A 23210-nucleotide genomic window follows, 5' to 3' on the forward strand; every position below is an offset into this window, starting at 1 on the left:
AGATGCAGAAGGTAACATGCCTCAAAGTCCTTCCAGACAACCCATTTCACTTAAACTCAAATTTAATTTCTTCACTTGCCCTTTAGGTTCCCCGATAGCCCCTACATTATCTGGCCTTTGCCCACATCTCCAATTTCATCTCCTCTTCTCCCTGGCTTAGTCTTTGGTTTCAGAATGAGCCAAGCTCATTTGGTTCTTAGGACCTGTGTACCTGCTATTCCTGTGAAAGCCTCTCCCAAGATCTTTTTATTTCTCTCCCCCGATCTTTTATTTGTATTTTTAAATTGATTTTAGAGAGAGACAGAAAGAAACATTGATTTGTTCCACTTATTTATGCATTCATTGGTTGATTCTTGTACATTCCCAGCTGGGGATCGAACCCACAACCTTGGCCTGTGGAGCCGATGCTCTCAGCTGAGCAACCCAGCCGGGGATCCCCAGATCTTTACCGGGCGCTTGATGCGGTGGGAAAGGCCCAGCGGCGACGGGGGCGGGGCTCGGGAAAGGGGCCGGGGCGGGGCGGGGCGGGGCGGAGCCCGCCGGATGTGCGGAGGCCCAGGAAGTGACGGTTCCGCCCGGGGCCGCCTGGAGTCGGTGAAGTCCGCACCGCCACCGCTGTGATCGCTGTGTTCCGCGGCTTGGGCGATGGAGAACGGAGCCGTGTACCGCCCCACCACCGAGGAGGACCCGGGCCCGGCCAGGGGCGCCCGGAGCGGCCTCGCCGCCTGCTGCAACCTGGGCCGGCTCCGGCTGCCGCGGCGCGTGCTCAAGGGCTTGCAGCTGGTAAGTCCCGGCCGGGGTGGGCGAGCCGGGCGGGGAGGGGCTCGGCCCGGGGCCCTCGGCCTGTGGGCTGGGGAGGCCCGGCCGCCTCTCATCCTGGTGGTTCAGGAAGCGGCCGTTTCCACACCCCGGTTCCTTCGGCCGCCACCCCCCCACCCCCCGCTGGGCGGCCCCTGGTCCCTAGGTGGGTCCCCGACGGCGATGCAGGGCCGCTGAACGAGTTAGGTGGATCCAGGGAAGAATTAATATTAATCGGAAGCGTTCTCACTGCTTACAAGGCGTCATCGATATTCATCTGCTGCCCATTAAATCTGTTTTCAGTTGCCTTTTTTTTTCTTCCTAATCAGAAATAACAAAGTTCAAGTAAAAGTTTTCATTACCTTGCTTATAGTTTAACAAACTATAGTTGTGAATGTTCAGAATAGAATACAGCTGGAAATTTTGGTGATAGACGTGACTTGGACGTATCTCATTTACTCTGTAGCCACCTTCGTCTCTCCTCCCCGCTGTTGTTCCTCTGCGTTATCTCCCAAAGGACCTGTATTTAGACTACGAAGTGCTTTTTTTATCTTTCCCTGGTGCTTGCGGTTTTCCTGGGGCGAGCCCATGGGGTCAGTTTAATGTGGTGGCCACGCACTGGCACTGAGATGTGTGTGTTCCGTAAGCTGCCTGCCAAAAGTTTTGTATTGATTGGGAAAGAACGACTTCTGCATGGGCGACATGTGTGAACGAAGTACAAAGTCAAAAGGACAGCTTTTTGTGTTTGAGGGCGGGTAGCAGGACTAGGGCACCGTGTTTTCCATTTCATCGCATTTTAGTTTACTGTAGGCAGCGAAGGTACCTTAAACCTATTAGCGAAAATATCAAAACACCTTTGCGATTTAAATTTTAATTCCGTTTACATACTTTGAGCTCCTGTGTCTTGTTTTAACCAACGATGAGCAACATTTTCTGCAGGACAGAACATCAGGCTGCTTAGAATGTTTACAGGTTGGTTTGTGTGTGGTTGTTTTTCCTAAAACCATCCGAAGTAAAAATAGCCATTAGTTTCTTTGGGAGGAACTTAAATTCTTAGAACGCAGATAACCAGAGCTTATGTTCTTAGAAGTCAGGTGACCTATTTTTATTGAATAGAATAGCAGGAAATGGGCACTACAGTAATTGGGAAATCACGTAGACTTAGAGGCAAGTGGTAGCTTGGCCTATGGATCCCTAGAGTTCTGGCGCTGTCTCTCCAGCCTCCTTCGTAGGCCTTTTAGGTTCTTCAAGCCCCAGGGCTCCCTATTTCTTGCATCAGCTATTCAGTCCTACCCAGAAGTGCTTCCTTCTGCTTTCCTCTTGTCAGCTCTCACATGACTTTCAGATTTCAGCTGTTTCTGTGCAGTAGAGTTACTTGAGTAGAACTCTTTAGAGCAGAAAAGAATTAATAATAATCTGAAGCATTCTTCCTGCTTAAAAGACATCATCGATACTCATCTGTTGCCCATTATTAAATCTATTTTCAGTTGCCTTTATTTTTTTTTCCTTCCTAATCAGAAATAACAAAGCTCAAGTAAAGTTTTTCATTACCGTATTTATAGTGTAACAAACTATAGTTGTGTATCTTCGGAATAGAATACAGCTAGAAATTTTGGTGATAGATTTAACCTGGATTTAACAGAAGAGGGGAAGATGAATTTGCCTTGCCAGGTTGTTAGACTATTCCTGCGTGTTCTCCATTATCCATAAGGAGAAAGAGGAAAAGAATAAAAACTAAGGTCTCTTTAGAACTCTATTAGTCTGTTTATGGGGAACTTGTAATATTGTAAGAATGCTTTCTTTAATATACATTTTAAACAGTATTTCTTAATTTCATTCTTATGGTTGTCTTTTTGTTCCTGCTTTGTTTGTTTTAATAATGTCTTATCTCTTCCCAACAGTATATTATAGGAGTCACACAGAAAGTCCCAAGTAAATTAAAACTGTCATCCAGCCTGGGGCAGCAGGCAAAGTCTTATTTGCCTTAACTCAAATTCTGTGTTTAGGTTGTTTTATTTTAGACTAGAGGTCCAGTGCATGGAATTCATGCACAGGTATGGTCCCTAGGCCTGGCCGGCAATCAGGGCCAATCTGTGGGACAGGGCGATCAGCTCCCCCGCTCGCACCTGCCTTGGCCCGGCGCTGCTCGCTCACCTGCTCCACCATCCCACTGTGGTCCCACTCTCGTCGGCGCCCATCGGGGCTGGCAGCGCCTCCACTGCCACCCGCTGCCAGGGCTGCACCGACGCCCACCATGTTCCGTGCCGCCCCCTGGTGGTCTAACTCCCAGTCGGTGGAACTCCCGCCCGTGGGGACAATTTGCATATGAGCCTTTTATTATATAGGATGATTTATTTTAAAAAATTAAATAGAATTTCATGCCCTAGCCAGTTTGGCTCAGTGGATAGAGCGTCGGGCTACGGACCCAAGGGTCCCAGGTTCGATTCCAGTCAAGGGCATGTACCTCAGTTGCAGGCTCTTTCCCTGCTGGGAGTGGGGTGGGGGGACACGTGCAGGAGGCAACCAATCTATGTGTTTCTCTCACATAGATGTTTCTCTCTGTCTCCCTCTCTCTTCCACTCTCTCTAAAAATCAATGGAAAAATATCCTCGGGTGAGGATTTAAAAAAAAAAATTGAAATAGAATTTCAGAGTTCCAATAACCAAGCACTGTAATGGAGAAATTCATAATCAGAAGAGGAGGTACTTTAACAAGGGACCTGCATGCCCCATGACATTTTAGTCAAAATGTAGAGCATTTTTGTGTTTGGGCATGTGATTCTGAAACATACTTCTTATCAGATTCTCAAAGACCTCAAAGAGAAAGGAACCTTGCTTAAAACTTAAAAGCCAGAGCCTGTTTACTTAGGAATCCTAGATTAGAGTCCTAGGAGATTGAAATGGATTTCCTTTGAGATTCTTTCCACTCCTTAAGATTTTTTTTACAAATTTCTGAGGCTCTGTGGGGCATGCTGGTACAGAACTGAACCCCAAAGGGGTAGAGAGTGGAGCCTGCAAACACAAAAGGGGAGTTCAGAGACAGAAGAGTGTGACCAGCTCTTGAGTTATATGCATGTAACTCTGAGTTGGAGTTGTACAGCTTTGTCTATCATTCAGGTATGACCTTAATTTTTTCAAAGGCTTGTTCAAAACATAAGCATCCTCCAGAGCTGAAGGAAGAATAAAGGTTCAGCTAGGAATTCAATATAAGGTCTCATTGCAGACATAAATTTATGCATTCAGTTTATTACCAGTTTATTCTACCCTTAGATTGATCCTTATGCCCATGTACTAGTATTTTTTTGTGAGGTTTTTGGTTGTTGTTACTTTTGAAGGAGTTTGTTTTTGTTTTAAGGGGTGAATTGGCCTTTGACAACCTAATTCCTGTCTATCTAGCTGGTGCAGTGATCTAAATATGTGTAATATTCTCTCTGCAACAAGCTGACATTGTGTTTATGGTACCAGTTGAATGTCCTGAGGGCTGTACAGTACTGTGATTATAATGACTCTTCAAGCAAGCAGTTTGGGAATTCACCAGTGATTTAAACTTATTAAATAGAAGCAATTTATCTTATATTGGTGCTTTTTTCATTATTTAAATGTGAAAATGGTATGTACTCAATTAAAATGCTCCATTTTTACCTGAGGAAGATCCATAATGTCAACAAATTTTATCTTTGAACCTTTGTCAGAGTAAATGTTTGCGTAAGGCAGGGGTGGGGAACCTTTTTTCTGCCAAGGGCCATTTGGATATTTCTTTTCTTTTCTTTTTTTTTAAATATATTTTATTGATTTTTTACAGAGAGGAAGGGAGAGGGATAGAGAGTTAGAAACATTGATGAGAGAGAAACACCAATTCAGCTGCCTCCTGCACACTCCCTACTGGGGATGTGCCCGCAACCAAGGTAAATGCCCTTGACCTGAATCGAACCTGGGACCTTTCAGTCGCAGGCTGACACTCTATCCACGGAGCCAAACCAGTTGGGGCCCATTTGGATATTTCTAACATCATTCACTTAATATAATTCACGTAATACAAATTTATGTTGCTATGCATAAAACTCCTAGATTTATTGAATTTCGAGTCCCACTGTCTGTTGCCTTGGCAGGGCCAGACCTAATGATTTCGAGAGCCAATGTGGCCCCGGGCTGGTTCCCCACCTGGCCGAAGGCAAGGGAAGCCTAGCTTAACTTCAGGCTGACAGATTTGTTTACTTGAACCTTCCATGTGACTACAAGTTCATTAATTCACAAATTAACATAATTTTGTACATGGGAGTTTTATAATTAGTGGCAAACATTAAAAAGCTCTTTTTATAAGAAATTTTTTCGTAACCCACTTTAAACAAAGTGCTGGAGAATGAATACTTAATGCAATGACTGTTAATTTTAAGGAAGACTTAAAGTTTCAGGAAAGGTAGTGAAATTGAAATGGAGAGAGGCACAGGGTAGTAATTATCTGAATGTTTAAATCACTAGAACTGTAAGGCCATATTTTAGTCACGAAGACTTCCCAGATGTGCTGACCCTGGGAAGTTGGTTTTAATGTGTGATTTAACAGCAAAAGGGGAAATACATAAGACTATGTAACCTCAAAAAACCAACCTTACAGGGAAAACCTACACAAACATACTTAGTCGTTAAATGAACTTAATAGTGTTTTATGGGGGGAACAAGCACAGAGTAGGAGTCAGGAGACCTGGGTTCTGGTCTGTGCCTGGCTAACTTGGAACTTAACCTGTCAGAGATTAATTCCATCATTTGTAAACATGAGGGTGGGAGACTACATGCTCTGCAAAGGCCCTCCCAACTCCCAAAGCTTGATAATTCCCTTAAATACATTTGGGTAAAATTTTATGTCATTAGAAGGAGCAGCATTAGTGTCCTGTCATTAGGGGGTTAGCTTCCTATGTAGTAAGCAATACTTTGTTCAGAGCAAAACTATTCACCAGACAATACTAATCGAGCCTTTTAACTTATGGGTTGCATTCACCACTATTTCCTTGTCCAATTCAGTGACCTTATTTCTTTTTACTGTCCTTAACCACTTTGGTATTTAGTGTTGGTGACGACCCACTTTTAGAAATTCTTCCTTCCCTTAACTCTCACTTTTTAAAAAAAATTAAAATAATTGTCTGCTTACAAAAAACACCAACTAAAAATATGACTAAAATAAAACAAGCCACACTACACCCCTCACACTCTCACAACACCCAGCATCACTGCTTTTCAAAGGAGTTTTCCTAAGAAGTGCAAAATGTCCTGTTGACTTGCTTGTCTGGTGTTCCTTCAGGCCCCCACCCAGTCTCTGTTCCTTTTGTTTTCTATCCAGCTAAACCAGGCAGGCAGCCCCAGTTGTCTTTATCTAGAAGTTCATGCTCCCTGGTATGATTTTCACATAACCACACCCAACACCTTAACCTTTTTTCTCAACACTCCCCATCCAGTTAGGTCAGTTGCCTTATTATCCTTTGGGGCTTGCCATGATAATTCTTTTATATATATATATATATATATATATATATATATATATATATATTTTTTTTTTTTTATTGATATCAGAGAGGAAGGGAGAGGGAGTGAGACACAGAAACATCGGTGATGAGAGAGAATCATTGATCGGCTGGCTGCCTCCTGCACTCCCCCTACTGGGGATCGAGCCCACAACCCAGGCATGTGCCCTGACTGGGAATCAGCCATGACCTCCTGGTTCCTAGGTCGATGCTCAAGCACTGAGCCACACCGGCTGGGCAAATTCTTGCTTTCCTGAATCTGTTCTTGTTTATCCCCCTCCTGGACCCTGTGTGTCTCTTGGCTCTGGTCTGAGTCTTGCTTTTCTACCCAACCTTCTTGAACTACTCTTAGTCCAGGTGAACATTTTCCTGATATTTCCTGAACTTAGATATAATGAACACTCAGTTGTGAGATACAAAATATATTGTGTTCTTACTGTCTTGTACATTGGTCTGATTGCTCTGTCATCACATGTTCCTATGCATATTATAGTGCTGCATACATAATACTCAAATATACTTTATTTTTTTAATATTTTTATTGAGCTATAATTGAAATGTAACATTATATTTGCTTCAGGTGTCCAACATAATGATTCATTATTTGTACATATTGTGAAATGATAATTTTATTTTGTGCTACAGACTGTATAGTGCTGTGGGGGATATCAAGGAAGCTTAATAGCATTAGAGATGGGGAGTCAGGAGTAAATTTCAAACTGAATATAGCTCATAGTGCTAATTCCTTGGCCTTCACATGGGAACCGGCACTAGTAAACGCTCAAACTTGATATTGTACCCCTTCAGTCTCTTAGGACACCCATGCAGAACCCGCCTCTTAATACTGCTCTGAGGTTAATAAGAAAGACTTCTGATAATAAGTTTGGAACAGGACTTGTAATTACTCGACACTGATTGCTTCTGGCCAAGCTGGATCCTGCTCTTTCCTTCCTAAGACTTAGATCAGCAGTCTGTATTGATACTACAGAAAAGATTTCTTTTTTGGTCAGCCTGCACAGATGAGTGTTCCTGATAATCTAGTTATTGTAATAAACATGCTTCAACTATTCTAAAACCCCAATTAGAGTTTTAGGCTATCTTCTCATAATTAATTGGCTTTTATACAACTGAGGTGTATTTTGCAAACTCCTCATAGAGAAACTCCTAAAACTCCTAAGATAGAGGCAAGAGTAGGGCATAAAATATTAGTATTTTATTATACTCTAGACATGTAAAGACTCATCCTGTAACTAATTACAGTAGACTAAGGAAGTACCTTTACACAATGACCTTCTGGTGTTTGTCTTGGTGTGGCCTTTATATCCTGTGGTTTAGTGATTGGAAATACCTTACTTAACGTCTGTACGAAGGAAGTTGTTTGGGATATACTGGATGGTTTTATGCTTCACAACAGGAAATATAGCAGTAGGATCTATTTTTGTCTTTCTATAGATTCTTTGAAGTTGTGGGGATAGATGAATTTTGTATTGCTCAGTAGAAGGGGGAAATCCCTTAGACCAGTGGTTCTCAACCTTCTGGCCCTTTAAATACAGTTCCTCATGTTGTGACCCAACCATAAAATTATTTTCGTTGCTACTTCATAACTGTAATGTTGCTACTGTTATGAATCGTAATGTAAATATCTGATATGCAGGATGGTCTTAGGCGACCCCTGTGAAAGGGTCGTTCGACCGCCAAAGGGGTCGCGACCCACAGGTTGAGAACCGCTGCCTTAGATGCTTAGATACCAATTTAGATTTGACCTTTTTTAAAAAAACTTTTATTTTGAAGTAACTATAGATTCACAGGAACTTGCCAAAAATGTACAGGGAGTTCCTGTATTTGTGCGTGTGTGTGCGCGCGTTACTCTCATGCAGTTTTATCTCGTGTGTAGCTTCCTGTAAGCACTGCTGCAATCAAGATCCAGAACTGCCCGTCACCACGGGGTTCCCTCATGCTTCTGCTTTAGCCACACCACCCTTCTCTTCCCTGGGCACCACTAATTTGTTCTCCATCTCTATAATCTTTGTTTTTTGAGGAATGCTATAAACAGAATCATGCAGTCTATAACCTTTTGAAATTGGATTTTTTTTCACTTTGCATAATTCTCTGGAGATTCATCTAGGTCCATGGTCGGCAAACTGCGGCTCGTGAGCCACATGCGGCTCTTTGGCCCCTTGAGTGTGGCTCTTCCTAAACCTTAGGAGTACCCTAAATAAGTTAATAACAGTGTACCTACCTATATAGTTTAAGTTTAAAATATTTGACTCTCAAAAGAAATTTCAATCGTTTTACTATTGATATTTGGCTCTGTTGACTAATGAGTTTGCTGACCACTGATCTAGGTTGTGGCATATGTCAAACTTGTTCCTTTTTGTTGCTAAGTAGTATTCTGTAGTGTGGATGTACCTACCACAGTTTGCTTAACCATTGAAGGACATCTGGATTGTTTCTAGTTTGGAGCTATTGTGAATAAAATTGTTATGAACCTTCATGTATCAATTTTTGCACGAACATAAGTTTTCATTTCTCTTGGTTGGATGCAGAATGCAGAAATACAGTTGCTGGGTTCATGGCAGTTGCATGCTTCGTTTTTTAAAGAAACTGCTAAACTGTTTTCCAGAGTAGCTGTACCATTGACTTCTTTTGTATGGAAATGTTTTATAGGGTAAAATTTTTATTATACACTATGAAATGTATCTGTTGACTCTGGTAGCAGTTTTGTTGCCCTTAATACATCTGGTTGCTTCTATTGGCCTGACTTGGGTGAGATGGCATTTCCCAATAGGCATCTACTTGGGTCATCAGTTATTTTGATAGTTTTAACGCTCAGGAGGAAACTCCCTCAGCTTCCTCAAAACCCACACAAACAGCCCAAGTAAAACTCCCTTCACTTTCTTCCCTCTTATTTCTGGAGAGGAGCTAGTCCCACACCTGAGCTCTGAATCCTACCTTTGAAGAGCCTCTTTTCTTCTTGTCTTTAGACACACCAATCTTACTGATTTCTTCTGAAGAAGCATTTAAACACACCCAGTTCTCTCCCATCTTGTAATTCCCTTCCCTTTGACCTCATCTACTACTGCCCTATCTGGCCACTCTTGAAACCACACATCTTGCCTGTGCTGTCTGTATTCCAGCCTTGACTTCCCCTTACTCCCACTATGCAGTACTGCAGTCTAAGCTTCCCGTATGACTACACTGAAGTTGTCTTGCTGATGTCATCAGCAACCTTCTTGCAGCTCAGTCTAATGTAAGTGTTTCAGTTTTGTTCTTACCTGACTCCTAAGTAGCATTCAGCCCTCTGGATTCCTTTCTCTTCAAAGAAATACTTTTTTCTTGGTCTACTACCTCTTGGACTCCTCCTGCTTTATTGGTGTCTCCCCCTCTGCATATCCCTTAAATCTTTGGGTTCTTCAGAGTTCTCCTAATTCTAGGTGATCTCACTGGCTGACTCCCACATCTTACTTTTTTTTTGAGAGTGAGAAAAAGAGAGAGAGATCAATTTGTTGTTTCCCTTATTTAGGTATTATTGGTTGCTTCTTATGTGTACCCTGACTAGGGATGGAGCCCTTAACATTGGCGTATTGGGACGATACTCTAACCAACTCAGCTACTGGCCAAGGCCCCACATCTTTATCTCCACCTCACACCTCTCCTCTGAGCTATATATCCTAGCTCTTGTACAGAGCCCTCATACACAGCATAATTAAAATGGAATTTATTCTCTTCCCAACAGCCTTGCCTCTTAAAAAGAAAAACAAAACTCTTCTTCCTGCAGTGAAAGCATCAGTATGTTAATACTAATGTACAACAGTGGGAGCACTGTTAAAACCCACTGCCATTTAATTGAGTTGCCAAATCAACCAGAGTTAACCATTCGTCATTCAGTGCAAGAAATCATTATGACCCATGCCTGTCTATCCTGGACAGCCATGGCCAGTAAGCCCATCTGGATCACTCTTCACTCTGTGTTAATTATTTTTAAAAAATTTTGTTTAGGGAGAGGAAGAGAGAGGGAGAGAGAAACATTGATCACCTGCCTCCTGTATGCACCCCAACTGAGTATGGAGCCCGCAACCCCGGCATGCGGCCTGATGGAATCAAACTGGCAACCTTTCAGTGCACGGACGATGCCCAACCAGCTGAGCCACATTGGCTGGGGCTCTCTTTACTCTTAACCTCTGCCATCAGTTGACTTAATGTTATTCCCATAATGGTTTGTACTGCTTATAATTTTTATGGTCAGACTGAAGTGTCCTGGGTTCAATTCTGGTCAGGGGCACATGCCCAGGTTGCGGTCTCGATCCCCAGTAGGAGACAGCTGATCAATGATTCTCATCACTGATGTTTCTCTCTCTCTCTCTCTCCCTTTCTCTCTGAAATCAATAAAAGTATATTTTAAAGTATGTTTTGGAAAGACAGAAAAATAAGTTACTAAAATATTTGCTGTGGAATTAAGAGCAAGACAACTGTGAAAGGCTGGTCCAACTCTGGAAAGATTCTATACTCTGATTATCAATGTCCAAGATCTTGCTCCACTTCAAATACCATCAGTCTGGGAGTGGTAGTCATAAATGATGAAAGGGATTAATGCAAAAAACATGATGTGGAATTCCAATTTTGTAGGCTCATGCTCAGAGACAAGGCCCACTTCAAATGATCGGTGAATAAATGTGCTGTTTTGTATTAAGTTCAAATGTTTCAGTACATATGTTTCAGTATGATCTTGTTTCCTACTCTCTTGTTATTCATCCTGTTTAATAAGGGCTTCTACTGCATTTTCCAGTAATTAGCCATTCTTCTTCTCCATTACTACTGCTAGCTACCCTGGGTGCTCTCTTTTCCTGAATGTCACACATGAGTTTCCTGACTAGATGTCTGCCCAAATTTTGTCCTGTCTCCAGTCCCATCTCCATATTGCAGCTAGTGAGAACTACTAAAAGCAAGAATCTGATCATGTTATCCGTTGCTTTAAATCCCTTAAACTAAAGAGGACATTTAGATCTGGCCTCTGCTTACCTCTTGTCTCATGTAATCATTTTTGTGCTGCTATCTTCTTCCTTCAAACTGGACACTTTAGTCATGGTGACTCAACTCGCTTTCACAGTGGAGTTGTGGTTGGTGGGATATGTGTGTGTGCATTGGGGAAGGAGGGTGCCATGCTCTCTCACCTCTTAAGTCTTTGTATGTCTTGCTTCTCTGCCTGGAACTTCTCTGCTATCTTTAACCCCTCAAATGGACTCAACTGCCCTTCAGGTCTCAGCTTTCCTTCAGGAAGCCTTTGCTGGCCTCCCAAGTTTAATGGCTCTTCTGTGTGCTTTAATTTTTTTTTTTAAATCCTCACTGGAGGACATGGAAGGGAGAGGAAGGGAGAGAGAAACATCCATGTGAGAAAGAAACATTGATCCATTGTCTTGGCGTAGGTGCCCTGACTAGGGATCAATCCCAGGTATGTGCCCTGACTGGGAATTGAACCAGCAACCTTTCGGTGCACAGGGTGACACTCAGCCACCTGGGCTGGACTTCTGTGTGTTTTTATAGCAACACCCTATATTTCCCATATTCTGTAGCACGTGGTAATTGATTAATCATTTGTGTACCTATCTTCCCTTCAAAGCAACCAGACTAAGTTCTGTGTAGATCATCCATTCAGTAAGCTTGTTTGCCATGGTCTCCACTTGATAAATATTTGAGTGAACAGATGGTGTTTTCTGAACACTGAAGGTTTCTCTGAAAAGACTAGCAGCGGTTCTCAACCTGTGGGTCGTGAACAATGAAAATACATCCTGCATATCAGATATTTACATGACGATTCATAACAGTAGCAAAATTACAGTTATGAAGTAGCAACGAAAATAATTTTATGGTTGGGGGTCACCACAACATGAGGAACTGTATTAAAGGGTCGCGGCATTAGGAAGGTTGAGAACCACTGCCTAAAGTGAAATGTGTTTCTTTTGCAGTTGCTGTCTTTGCTGGCCTTTATCTGTGAAGAAGTTGTATCACAGTGCACTTTGTGCGGAGGACTTTACTTTTTTGAATTTGTAAGCAGCAGTGCCTTTCTCCTTTGTCTCCTTATGCTGATAGTGTACTGCACTCCAGTTTATGACAGAGTCGATGCTGGAAAAGTCAAGTCCTCGGTAAGCATGAAACATATAATCTCTGTACTAACAACATAGCTGTTTTGGAATCTTGGTATAGTTTTATTTTACAAAGTAGTAACGCTTCCAAAACTCAGTAACATGAGAACTCAGTTTTCCTGCCAAATGGGATGATAGGAGGGGAAAGTGAAATTAGAATGAAAGTGACAAACACTACCCATAGTTTACAATGACTGGTGGTTTAACCTAATTCACATTATATACACACACACACACACACACACACACACACACACACACACACACACACACATATATATATAATTAATATTTTTATTGATTTCAGGGAGAGAGAGAGAAGAGAAAGAGAAAGAGAAAGAGAAAGAGAAAGAGAAAGAAATAACAATGATGAAAGAGAATTGGAGAATTGATCAGCTGCCTCTTGCACGCTCCTTACTCGGGATCGAGCCCACAACCTGGGCATGTGCCTTGACTGAGAATCAAACTGTGACCTCCTGGTTCATGGGTCAACGCTCAACCACTGAGACACACTCGCCGGGCTCTTTTGATTTTATTATGGGGAAAAGTCTGTAAGTGAATTAAGAAGGTTTTTATTAGAGATGCAGAACTTTCTAAAGACTTAGTCTGCTGACCCTGTGTTTTTATTTGGGTATAATATAAGGATTTGTGAAATGACAGATGAGCTAATTCTCATAGGTACTGCATTAAAGAAAGAAAGAATTGAGTAATTTACTTCTGCAGTAGCATTTGAATCATCAGTAGTGATTCATTAAGAATTAATTGTGCCCTGACTGGTTTGGCTCAGTGGATAGAGCGTCGGCCTGCGGACTGAAAGGTCCCAGGTTCGATTCCTGTCAAGGGCATGTACCTCTGTGTTTTTATTTGGGTATAATATAAGGATTTGTGAGATGACAGATGAGCTAATTCTCATAGGTACTGCATTAAAGAAAGAAAGAATTGAGTAATTTACTTCTGCAGTAGCATTTGAATCATCAGTAGTGGTTCGTTGAGAATTAATTGTACATATGAAAGAATTCACATCTCTGAGAGAAATAAAAATTAGGATAAATTTGTAACTATTAAAGATAAGAGATAACAGAATAAATACAAAGCAGTATGATTATGTTTTTATTTAAATTAATGAGAAGCAAGCATTGGGTCATATGTTGATTATACACCTACGATATTTAGTCTTTTTCTATATACCTTTTTGTACCTCATATTTTGTACCGTAGGAGTCTATTACCTTTTTTTCAAATAATTATTTTAGATTTAATTTATTTTAGAAAGTTGTACCAAACAGTTAAAAAATAACTTTGAAAAACTACAGGTAGAGTCTGAGTCAAATCCAGCAAGTCTTTGATGAGCGCCTACACAAAGTTCTTGGTATGGCCAGTCTATGATTGTTTTGTCATCTTACCTGATAGTAGCTGCTGTCAGTGCCAGGCACTTTCTATGCTATGTGGTTTAGAGTCCTCACACCTTAATGCTCCATTTTGCTTTGAAGAAACTTAGTAGTAGGTGCAGGTGGTTTAGTAACTTGACCAAAATTACATAGATACAGTAGAAATAAATTGAGATTTGACCCCAGTAAAGCTCTCACACTCTGCATTCCATTATGTGGCCTAAGCAGAATTTTACTAGAACCAAGGCCCTACCTAGCATAGCAACTTTTTTTTTTAATGAGACTTTTCTTTTGACTTTTTTTGAGGGAGAGAGAGAAATGTTGATTTTTTGCTCCTCTTATTCATGAATTCATTGGTTAATTCTTGTGTGTACTCTGACTAGGGATAGAACCCACACCTTGGTGGATTGGGAAGGTGCTCTAACCAGCTGAACTATCCGTCCAGGGTGGCTCTAGGAACTTTAGATGCTGTCAGGGCAGATATCACCACAGGAGTTTCTATATAACAATGACAATGGCACCATTCATTTCATGAAATACATATTAAAAAGAGGATGCAGAGAATACCTTAGAATTTTTGTTTATGATATGTTTAGTACAGATATGAGAGTTGGACAAGAGAAAAGTTCACTAATATCTTAGCTGATTGGTTTGCTGTTTGTATAAATCTATATTTTAAACATTAAAGATTAAAACATCACCCAACCAGTGTAGCCCAGTGGTTGAGTGTCAACCTATGAACCAGGAGGTCACTGTTCAATTCCCGGTCAAGTGCCCTGACCCATTGCAAGCTCGATCCCCAGTAGGGGGCGTGCAGGAGGCAGCTGATCAATGATTCTCTCTCATTATTGATGTTTTTATCTCTCTCCCTTTCCCTTCCTCTCTATAATCAATAAAAACATAAACACACACCCCACATCTTTTTCATTTCTTATCTCTCAACAGCAAAACAGTATCACTATCCATGAGAATCTTTTTAGAAATGTCAGTTTTTACTTTAGTGCTGTATCAGTAGTATTTAAGAACATTAATCTTTTTGACAAGAAACAATAGTATGTTTTCCATTTAGTGTAATGATCTAACTAAACTAAATGTAAAATATTTATTACATCAAACTTGATTATAAAAATTATTTTCTAGTAAATACTGACTTAATACTAGGGAATAAAAAATTCAATTGTTTTATCTTAAAACAGCTTTTGTAAATATTTTACTATCTTTTGGGTCTTTTGTTTCTTTTAATAGGTGATTTTTAAAATTTAAAATACGTTATTACAGAAAGTTTAAGTGGCTAAAAAACTTACTCTTGACATGATTATTTAGTTAATGATGGGTAGTTCTTTTGATTCTCTCTTTTCCAAAATTTAATAGGTAATCATTAAGTTACATTCTGATTTTTACCTAACTATGTAAGGATTTCATGTTTGCTTCGATGGTTTAAAAATCACTTTTACTGTATGCATACTAATGTACTTAAATTTTAAATATATATTTTTTATTTTTAAAAATATATTTTATTGATTTTTTACAGAGAGGAAGGGAGAGGGATAGAGAGTTAGAAACATCCATCAACTGCCCCCTGTACACCCCCCACTGGGGACATGCCCGCAACCAAGGCACATGCCCCCGACCGGAATCGAACCTGGGACCCTTCAGTCCACAGGCCGACGCTCTAGCCACTGAGCCAAACCGGTCAGGGCTTTAAATATATTTTTATGTAAGGGAGGTTTTCTGTTCTAGAGAAAACGTTTTGAGTGGGTGGTGGTGGTGTCTAGGGCGGAAGGGTAATCTTTTACCAAGAAAGAATTTTTTGTGTCCCATGCTATTGTGGGTCAGATTCTATGGAGAATAACAATAGCCAGCTTCTATGGGACATTGACTCTGTGCCTGGCACTGATCTAAGCACTTCCAGTGAATTAACACTAATCTTTAGAATCATCTACTGAAGAAGATACTGTCACTTCCTCCATTTGCAGATGAAAAAACAAAGGCACACAGATGTTAAGTAACTAATTCAAAGCCATATAGCTGAGAAGCAGTGTAACTGGGATTTGACCTTAGATAGTCTGGCTCTAGAACCCATGCTTATTGAATAGTTCATTATTCTGTCTCAAAATGACTGTCTTGTTTAAATACCTCCTTGAGTGTAATTCAAATATTAGTGAATAGGGTTTTATATATGTTTGTAGATTTGAAATAATATTCAAGGGGATAGAAATAACAAAGAACTGCAGAAAAACACCTCTTATTTTTAAAAGTATTTTAAAAGTACTTTATTGTTTAAAGTATTACATATGTCCCCCTTTTTCTCCCATTGACCCCTTAGTTCCCACCTCTACCCCCTGCCCCAGAAAAACACCTCTTTTAGAAGAGAAAACCTCTTTAATTTTTTATAAATGTTAAGTGAACAAATTGACAGTGGTATCGGAATTCTTTGTTGAATAGTTTTATCGATATTAGGTTTAGTGGAGATTGCCTTTTCGAAAAATCAAAGTATCAGACTTAAGCACTTTGGAGTGGTTATCATTTATATTTCTTCTCTGAATCAAGTATGTATGTCAAGCAGTTTTCCGTTGGCATATGAGAGAGAGAGAGCCTTATGAGGTGATGCTGAGAGAGCACTTGGAAATCCATGAAGAACCCCATTGTTGTAAGCTTCATTGTGATGAGATATGGAAGCTTTTAAGGTAGTGGGTAGTCCATCATACAAGCTCCTTTTGGATTACCTACCCACTTGGAATAATGGAAAACAATATGTTATTACAGAAAGTTTAAGTGGCTAAAAAACCTACTATTGACATGATTTTAGTTAACGATGGGTAGTTCTTTTGAGTCTCTCTTTTCCAAAGTGCTTTCAAAGCACCAAAGTCCTCTCAGGCCGTCCTAGCACATAATACGTTGAAAGGAAAGAAAAATGCTTTCTTTTGCTGGAAGTAAGATATAGGATTTAATAAGTCCTTTGGTTTTGATAAATTTTTAAAATTGATTTTAAAGAGAGAGGAAGGGAAGGAATAGAGAGAACCATGGATGAGAGAGAAACATCCATTGGCTGCCTCCTGCACGATCCCTACGGGGGCGTCAAGGTAAAACTCAGGGACACACACACACACACACACCCCTCCTTTGGGGAACTGTTTCATAAAAAGATTATTTTGTAATTATTCTCTGAATATGCCCTGTCCAAAGCATACATGATGTTCCTTTACAGGGTGTTTATTGAATAGTTAGAAATCTCAAAGTATGTAAATTTGGGTTGTGTGAAGGAAAATAAATCTCTAAATTTTTTTGAGAGTAAAAAACTAAAATACTTGATTCTATCCACCTAACCTTACTGTATTCCTTATGTGTTTTATTATATGTACAGGATTTTTACATTACTTTGGGGATAGGATGTGTGTTTTTGTTGGCGTCCATCATTTTCGTTTCCACGCATGACCAAACCTCAGCTGAAATTGCTGCAATTGTAAGTACCTTGTATTTATATCTTTGCTTATTTTCATTTCATTAGAAATATGGGATCTGGAAGGTACTTGACAAGTTATACAATATGGGAGAGTAGTTTGTCTTTTAACTTATTTTTTATTGTAATTTTGAATAGGAGACCTAACAGTAAATAATGATAACTTTAACTATGACAGCCTGAAGAGCCCTAGAACCTGTCTTTAGAACTTGAGTTTTGTTAATAAAAAACCCATTTACTCCACATATGTATGTTACTGCTAATGCAAGTGGTAGAATCGACTTTATTATCTTATTCTCCACTTTTTGGTTCAACAAAAACACTGCATGCCAGGTGTAGAGACTGCACAGGAGAAATGATCCAAAAGTTGAGTCTAATAAAAGAGATAAGATTTTTATATGAAATCCTTGGCAGGGGGAAGCAGATTTTTTTTTTTAGAATTCAGAATATTTTGGACTTTAGAAAGAGATTGCTGTACATAAACTTTATTCCACAATACCTTCAGAGGACCTGAGACATATCCTGTAATCCAGCATGTTAATATTTCTGAAGCATGTGAATATTCACAGTAAAAGGAACAGGTAAAGATCATAAATAGTTCTACACCGTGTTAATCTTGAGCCGAGCAAATCATGAAAACGTTGAGCTTTGTTTTTGAATTTCAGAATTGCAGCTCAAGAATCATGGACCTGAATTGGTACCAGAGCTCTGAATGTGAACAGTTTCCAATTAATACTTCGTTCATGAAAAAACTGAAATTGTAATTGAGTAGTCAGCTAATAGATAATTAAAACTACTTTTTATGATAGAATAACTAAAAGGAGTTCAAGAATTGCATGGCTATATCTACCTATTCACGGTTTCTTAGCACTTTACATGGGTAAAAACAAAACAAAATTCTTGCAGCATTGTGACTCATTCTAGCAGTAATAATATTTATCCATGAAGACATGAACCAATTAAAGAGAAAACCAAACGTTTTAATAGAACCTTATGGCCAATTTCAGTTTATATACATATTTTTTTAGGGGAGGAAGATGATAGGATGGTCAAGAAAATATTTTCAAGGACAGAAATATCCTATCCTATCTAATAAAAGACAAAAAGGGTAATTGACCGTACCTTTGCTACGCTTCCCATTGGCTAATCAGGGCTATATGCAAATTAACCACCAACAAAGATGGCGGTTAATTTGCATACATAGGCTCCAAGCAGTGGAGCGAAACCAAACAGCCCGAAGCCAGCTGAGCAGCGAGGCCTCACGGCCCCGGGATCAGTGGAGCCGCGAGGCCTCATGGCCCCGGGATCAGTGGAGCCGCGAGGCCTCATGGCCCTGGCGCCAAGTGGAGTTGCGAGGCCTGACGGCTGGCAGTGGGGGGGAGGCTCTGGCCGGAGCCCAGCCAGAGTGAAGGCCTGGGTCCCGGGTGCCAGAGGAAAACTGGTGCCAGCAGCCAAGGGAAGGGAAGGCCTATTGCACGAATCTGTTCGTGCAACAGGCCTCTAGTGTTACTAAAAATCCTGTGGAGGAAATGAAATGGAAGTTGAGGAAAAGTTGAGTTTAGGGGGAGAAAGCATGGCATAAAATTCCCAGCTATTAAAAATGAGCTTATTTATTTAAATTAGATGATATGTCAGATTGTTACATTATTTAGATTTCATTGGATTAAGAGTGACTGGCAGTTTAAAAGCTTATTATTTATAATGTGCTGAAAATTACCTTTTGCACTATTTAAATTCTGAAACATTTTGTAGAATTAAATGAGTGAGGGAATCCATTAAAAATTTTGTGTGTGTGAATTATGTCAGCAAAAGAGCTGGAAGGTCACCTACCTGGATGCTATGGCATAGAGGGCCCTGCATGGACGGGAGCTCTCCGGGATCAGGGATGGCCTCACAGACAAAGTGACATCTGTCTACCTTTAGTCCTGCATCAGCCAGTCCAGTGAGGGGGCAGATGCCATCAGGCGAGAAGAGCACATGGAGACGGGGTGCTAGGGTTGGAAGGGACGTTAGCCATTACCTATGCCAATTTCTCGTTCTCATAGAGCACTTGGCTCCCATTTCCCTCGTCGTTTTGCTAGTGAAGAGCTAAATTTGAACCAGGTCTTCTGTCTCTTGACAGAATTCTCGGAATGTCGATCCGAGAAGTACAATAATGAGGAAGTGGTTTAAGGAAGAGGAAGTAAATAGTGGCGTCATGTTGCTGTGTCATTAGAGTGTGACAATTAACTGGAAAATAGATTTTGTAGATAATTCTATTTCTTCAAAATAGAATTTCTGGGTTTTTTTGTCATTAATAATTTTTTCCATTTTTACTGTCTCAGCTGCCTACTCACTTATGTCCCTTATCTCATCTGTGGGTCCATTTAACTATTACTGATAATCCTGTGTTTGTATCATTTTATAGGATTTTGTTTTTCATCTATTAACCTTAGTTTCATAGATTGGCACCCCACAAGTGAACATGTACTTTATAAGACAGGGCATTTGTGAGGTTTTGACTAATAGCTATTATTCTGGAATTTTATTTTATTTTTTTGGTAACTTCTTTCCATTTTTTGGTGACCTTAAACATTTCTTTACCACTGAAGTTAAGATAAAGTTGATGAAGTCATCTTGCTCGTATGAAACTCTCTCAAAGCCAAGTAGGCAATGTGAGAGTATATTATAAAATTCCTCATCTAATTTTTGCCACTTTTTCCTCCTCAGGTGTTTGGATTTCTAGCAAGTTTTATGTTCCTGGCTGACTTTGGCATTATGGCGTATGAGAAACGACAGGAGTCCCAGAAGAGAAAACCTGAGGCCACTGTTAGGGCAGAGGCCCTCACCGAACCACTTAATGCTTAAAGACTCTAGGGAGCAGGTGTTGCGGAAGGCGGCGACTGCGTGGTACCCGAGCCCGGGCAGAAGCACGTGTACTATCTGTGTAATTGCTAAACCACTTTTGAAGAGCAAGGGGAAGCGTCAGAAGGCAATGTTGTCAATATTGGACAGTATGTCAGTCACCACAAGTCAGGCCAGAGGGTTTTTTTTTTTTTTATAACATTTGAAACTTGTATTATGAAGTCTATTATTTTGGGGGGGTGGGGTGGGGAGGGCAGTTTCTTTAAATCACAGCTCACTGATAAATTATTCTGTCATTGTTACTAGGCTTAGCTTTCAAATGATTCTTTATAGCTACATAAACAGCATGATTAAGTTAATCCATTTAGATATTGTTTCATTTTTAAGTTAATTTACTTAGCTATGAGGTTGTTTTTTGATGATTAGATAAAATTTAATGTATATTTAAATTTTAAATATTGGTCTAGGTTTTTCCCTTAAAATATAATACTTAGGCTTTACTGTATCTTCCTTGGCCTTAAAATTATATTGTTAACATTTTAAGATAATTGTTATAAGCTCTTTTGTTGCCTAATAGAAAGTGTATGGGAGATGTTGGTATTTTATATGTATAACCCAATATTTATACTGCACTTTGGTGGTTATTGATATCAAGCGGGAAAAAGATTTTTATGTAACACATAGAAAAATGGAAGAAACTGATATCACACCTAAGGACCAAAGATGATAAAGGCATACTTGTGCAATACAGTGAAATTATAAGAGCAGGCTTCAGCCACTTACCAAGTGTCTGCAGAGGTGAGTTCATACTGTGAGTGAGAGAGGGTTCGTTCTCCTATTGGCACGTGATTATTTCTACTGAAATCGAAGCGGTTCTGCAGGTCCTCCTTGGTGTGTTCTGTGGAGCCAGTTTCCGTTTTAAAACCCCAGCCTGTGATTTTCCATCTGTTTGAGATGCTCGCGTTTCTGTCTCCAGACCAGGGTGGTCTGCACACTGCTTCCCCGTCAAGCAGAGGTGGGTCTCTGGCTCTTCCTTGTTGGCAGTGCCTTTCGGGGGCCCAGGATCTTGGGCTCTTTTATTGCCTAGAGTGTTAGCACGGTCCTTAGGGTTTTGTTCCCACAGAGGCACTGCTCTAGTTTCCCTTTGGAGGAGACCTTCAAGTGAACATCTAGAGAATCTTGCCCAGGTTAATACTGTTGATGGTGTAGGGAGTAGTCTTACTATTCTCAAGAGACACTTCATAACCAGTTCTGATAATCGGGAAGAATTGTCGGCTGTTGGGTCCCAGACTAGATCTTTCTTGTCTTCCTCCTAGATTTTTGACTCAAGACTTTGGTGTTAAGGTGCTGAGCCTGTGCGTCAGGTCCTGAAGGACTTTGGTGGAGGTCCCCCCGCTAGGCATCCTAGGTTTTCTGCCTGAAAAAGTGGAATCGTGTTTCCAATGAGGCCGTTTAATGATCCCATCCTTTCTTAACTTCTCATCTGCCTGTTGTAGACAGGTTTTAGCTACATAAATGTGGCTCATGTGGTTCTCAAAAGTTAGTCCTGACGGCCAGGCACAGCTTCTGCTCTGGCTTAGTGACTCAGGACTTACCTGTTTGAATCAGAGTTTGGATGCTAGTGCTAGTGGCGATGTCACCAATACCTGCTTGGGAGATAAGGAAACCAGTCATGGATGCTGATATTACTGGGCGTGCCATCTAAGGGAGGAGAAATAGCCGGGGCTTGGGCTCAAGAATAAAGACTGGTTCAAAAATAGCCAGCTTATGGTAGGCAAGTTCTGGAATTTCACATCTAACTACTGTACCATTGCCATTGTAAATATCACCTCAATCCAGCTAGAGTTGACAGCAAACCATCTGCACTACCTCGGGGTCCCCACCCCTGCATTGGGTTTGGTGGCCTTGTCCTCAGCTGGCTTCACACATAGAGCTGGCATGAGCTTAAGCCCTGGTTGTTGTGACGGTTCACTTCTATTTGTTTTCTTGGCATGGGACCACTTAATCTTTGCCTTTTCAGAAGGATAATATATTCACTGGCATTTTTGGTCTCTCTGGAACCTTTCCTCACATTGATTTTTATGGGACTTATGACTGATTAGCCTCCGTCTTCTATTGTAGAAGAAATTAGGAGTAAAAAGACCATTGTGGTAAATAAAAAAGTTCAAGGAGAACTTGAGACCAAAACCACGGTTATGTACAGGAAAAGGCAGACTCAACTCAAGGTTAAAATAATTAACACCTATGATAAAATTGTTATATTTTATACAAATAAACTGTTTAGAATGGTTTTTAAAAATCATAAGGGAAATGCTTACAACATAACAATTTTATAATTGCTGTACTTATATTCTGTTTTGGGACTGGGAAATGTATTTTTACATTGTTTATAGCCAATCATTTTTGTATTTATCAATTGAAATTCTGTGGGTCTTTTTTATCTCTCTTCATGTCAAATTTTGTAGTCTTCTTTTTAAATAAATCCATCTTATTGTCCCTAACTTTGTACTTGTTTAATTATTACAGAAGGGTGGCATTTAGAAGAAAGCTTTCTTCAGAGTTGTAGGAGGTGACACCTGTATACTCACTTATGGTACAAGTGAGTGGGTCTGCACAGGGGTGGGGCACAAGTAGAAAAGAAACACACCCAGTTCCTACCATGGGCTTTGCCTCTTTGTTGGAAAGTTGGAAAATACATTCACATTCAAAGGAGAGTTTTAGGGAGCTAAGGGTGAAGGAATGTTACAGCCTTTAAATCCTACCAAAGAAGCAAATGCGGACTCATCACATTTCTCAACATGGCTACCAATGCAAAAAAGCAAATCGGCACATTCTCTTTCGGACTGTTCGATGGTTAGGAAAGCGTGAAGCAGAACTAGGGTGCGCCTGTACAGCTACAACTATTTGTGTAGTTTGCAAAATCTCTGCCTCCAGTTTGAGAATAACAAGGTCTTTATAGTCATCAAGAACTCACTGGAATTTGTGCATTCTTCAGAGTTTTGTGTTTTGTTTTTTTAAAGAGCAATTAAATTGGTCTTAAACAGTAAGAAAAATAGATTTCACAAGAAG

The 23210-nt window shown here is 40.3% G+C and overlaps 1 protein-coding gene across 1 annotated transcript; it reads left to right on the forward strand.

Annotated features, from left to right (window-relative positions):
- The first annotated feature begins 567 nt into the window (after positions 1–567).
- Positions 568–22642, forward strand: CMTM6 (CKLF like MARVEL transmembrane domain containing 6). The gene is made up of 4 exons (XM_006087576.3): positions 568–783; positions 12274–12450; positions 17202–17300; positions 20007–22642. The coding sequence occupies exons 1-4, from the start codon at positions 646–648 to the stop codon at positions 20142–20144; spliced, it is 552 nt and encodes a 183-aa protein (XP_006087638.1). The 5' UTR covers positions 568–645; the 3' UTR covers positions 20145–22642.
- Positions 22643–23210: the final 568 nt, after the last annotated feature.

Source organism: Myotis lucifugus, unplaced genomic scaffold, assembly GCF_000147115.1.
Source record: "Myotis lucifugus unplaced genomic scaffold, Myoluc2.0 scaffold_39, whole genome shotgun sequence".
Taxonomy (NCBI): Eukaryota; Metazoa; Chordata; class Mammalia; order Chiroptera; family Vespertilionidae; genus Myotis; species Myotis lucifugus.

Coding starts and splice junctions, on each gene's coding strand:
- CMTM6 (XM_006087576.3), top strand. CDS start 646: ATGGAGAACGGAGCCGTGTACCGCCCCACCACCGAGGAGGACCCGGGC. Junction 784..12,273: donor TGCTCAAGGGCTTGCAGCTG/GTAAGTCCCGGC, acceptor TTTCTTTTGCAG/TTGCTGTCTTTGCTGGCCTT. Junction 17,301..20,006: donor CAGCTGAAATTGCTGCAATT/GTAAGTACCTTG, acceptor TTTCCTCCTCAG/GTGTTTGGATTTCTAGCAAG.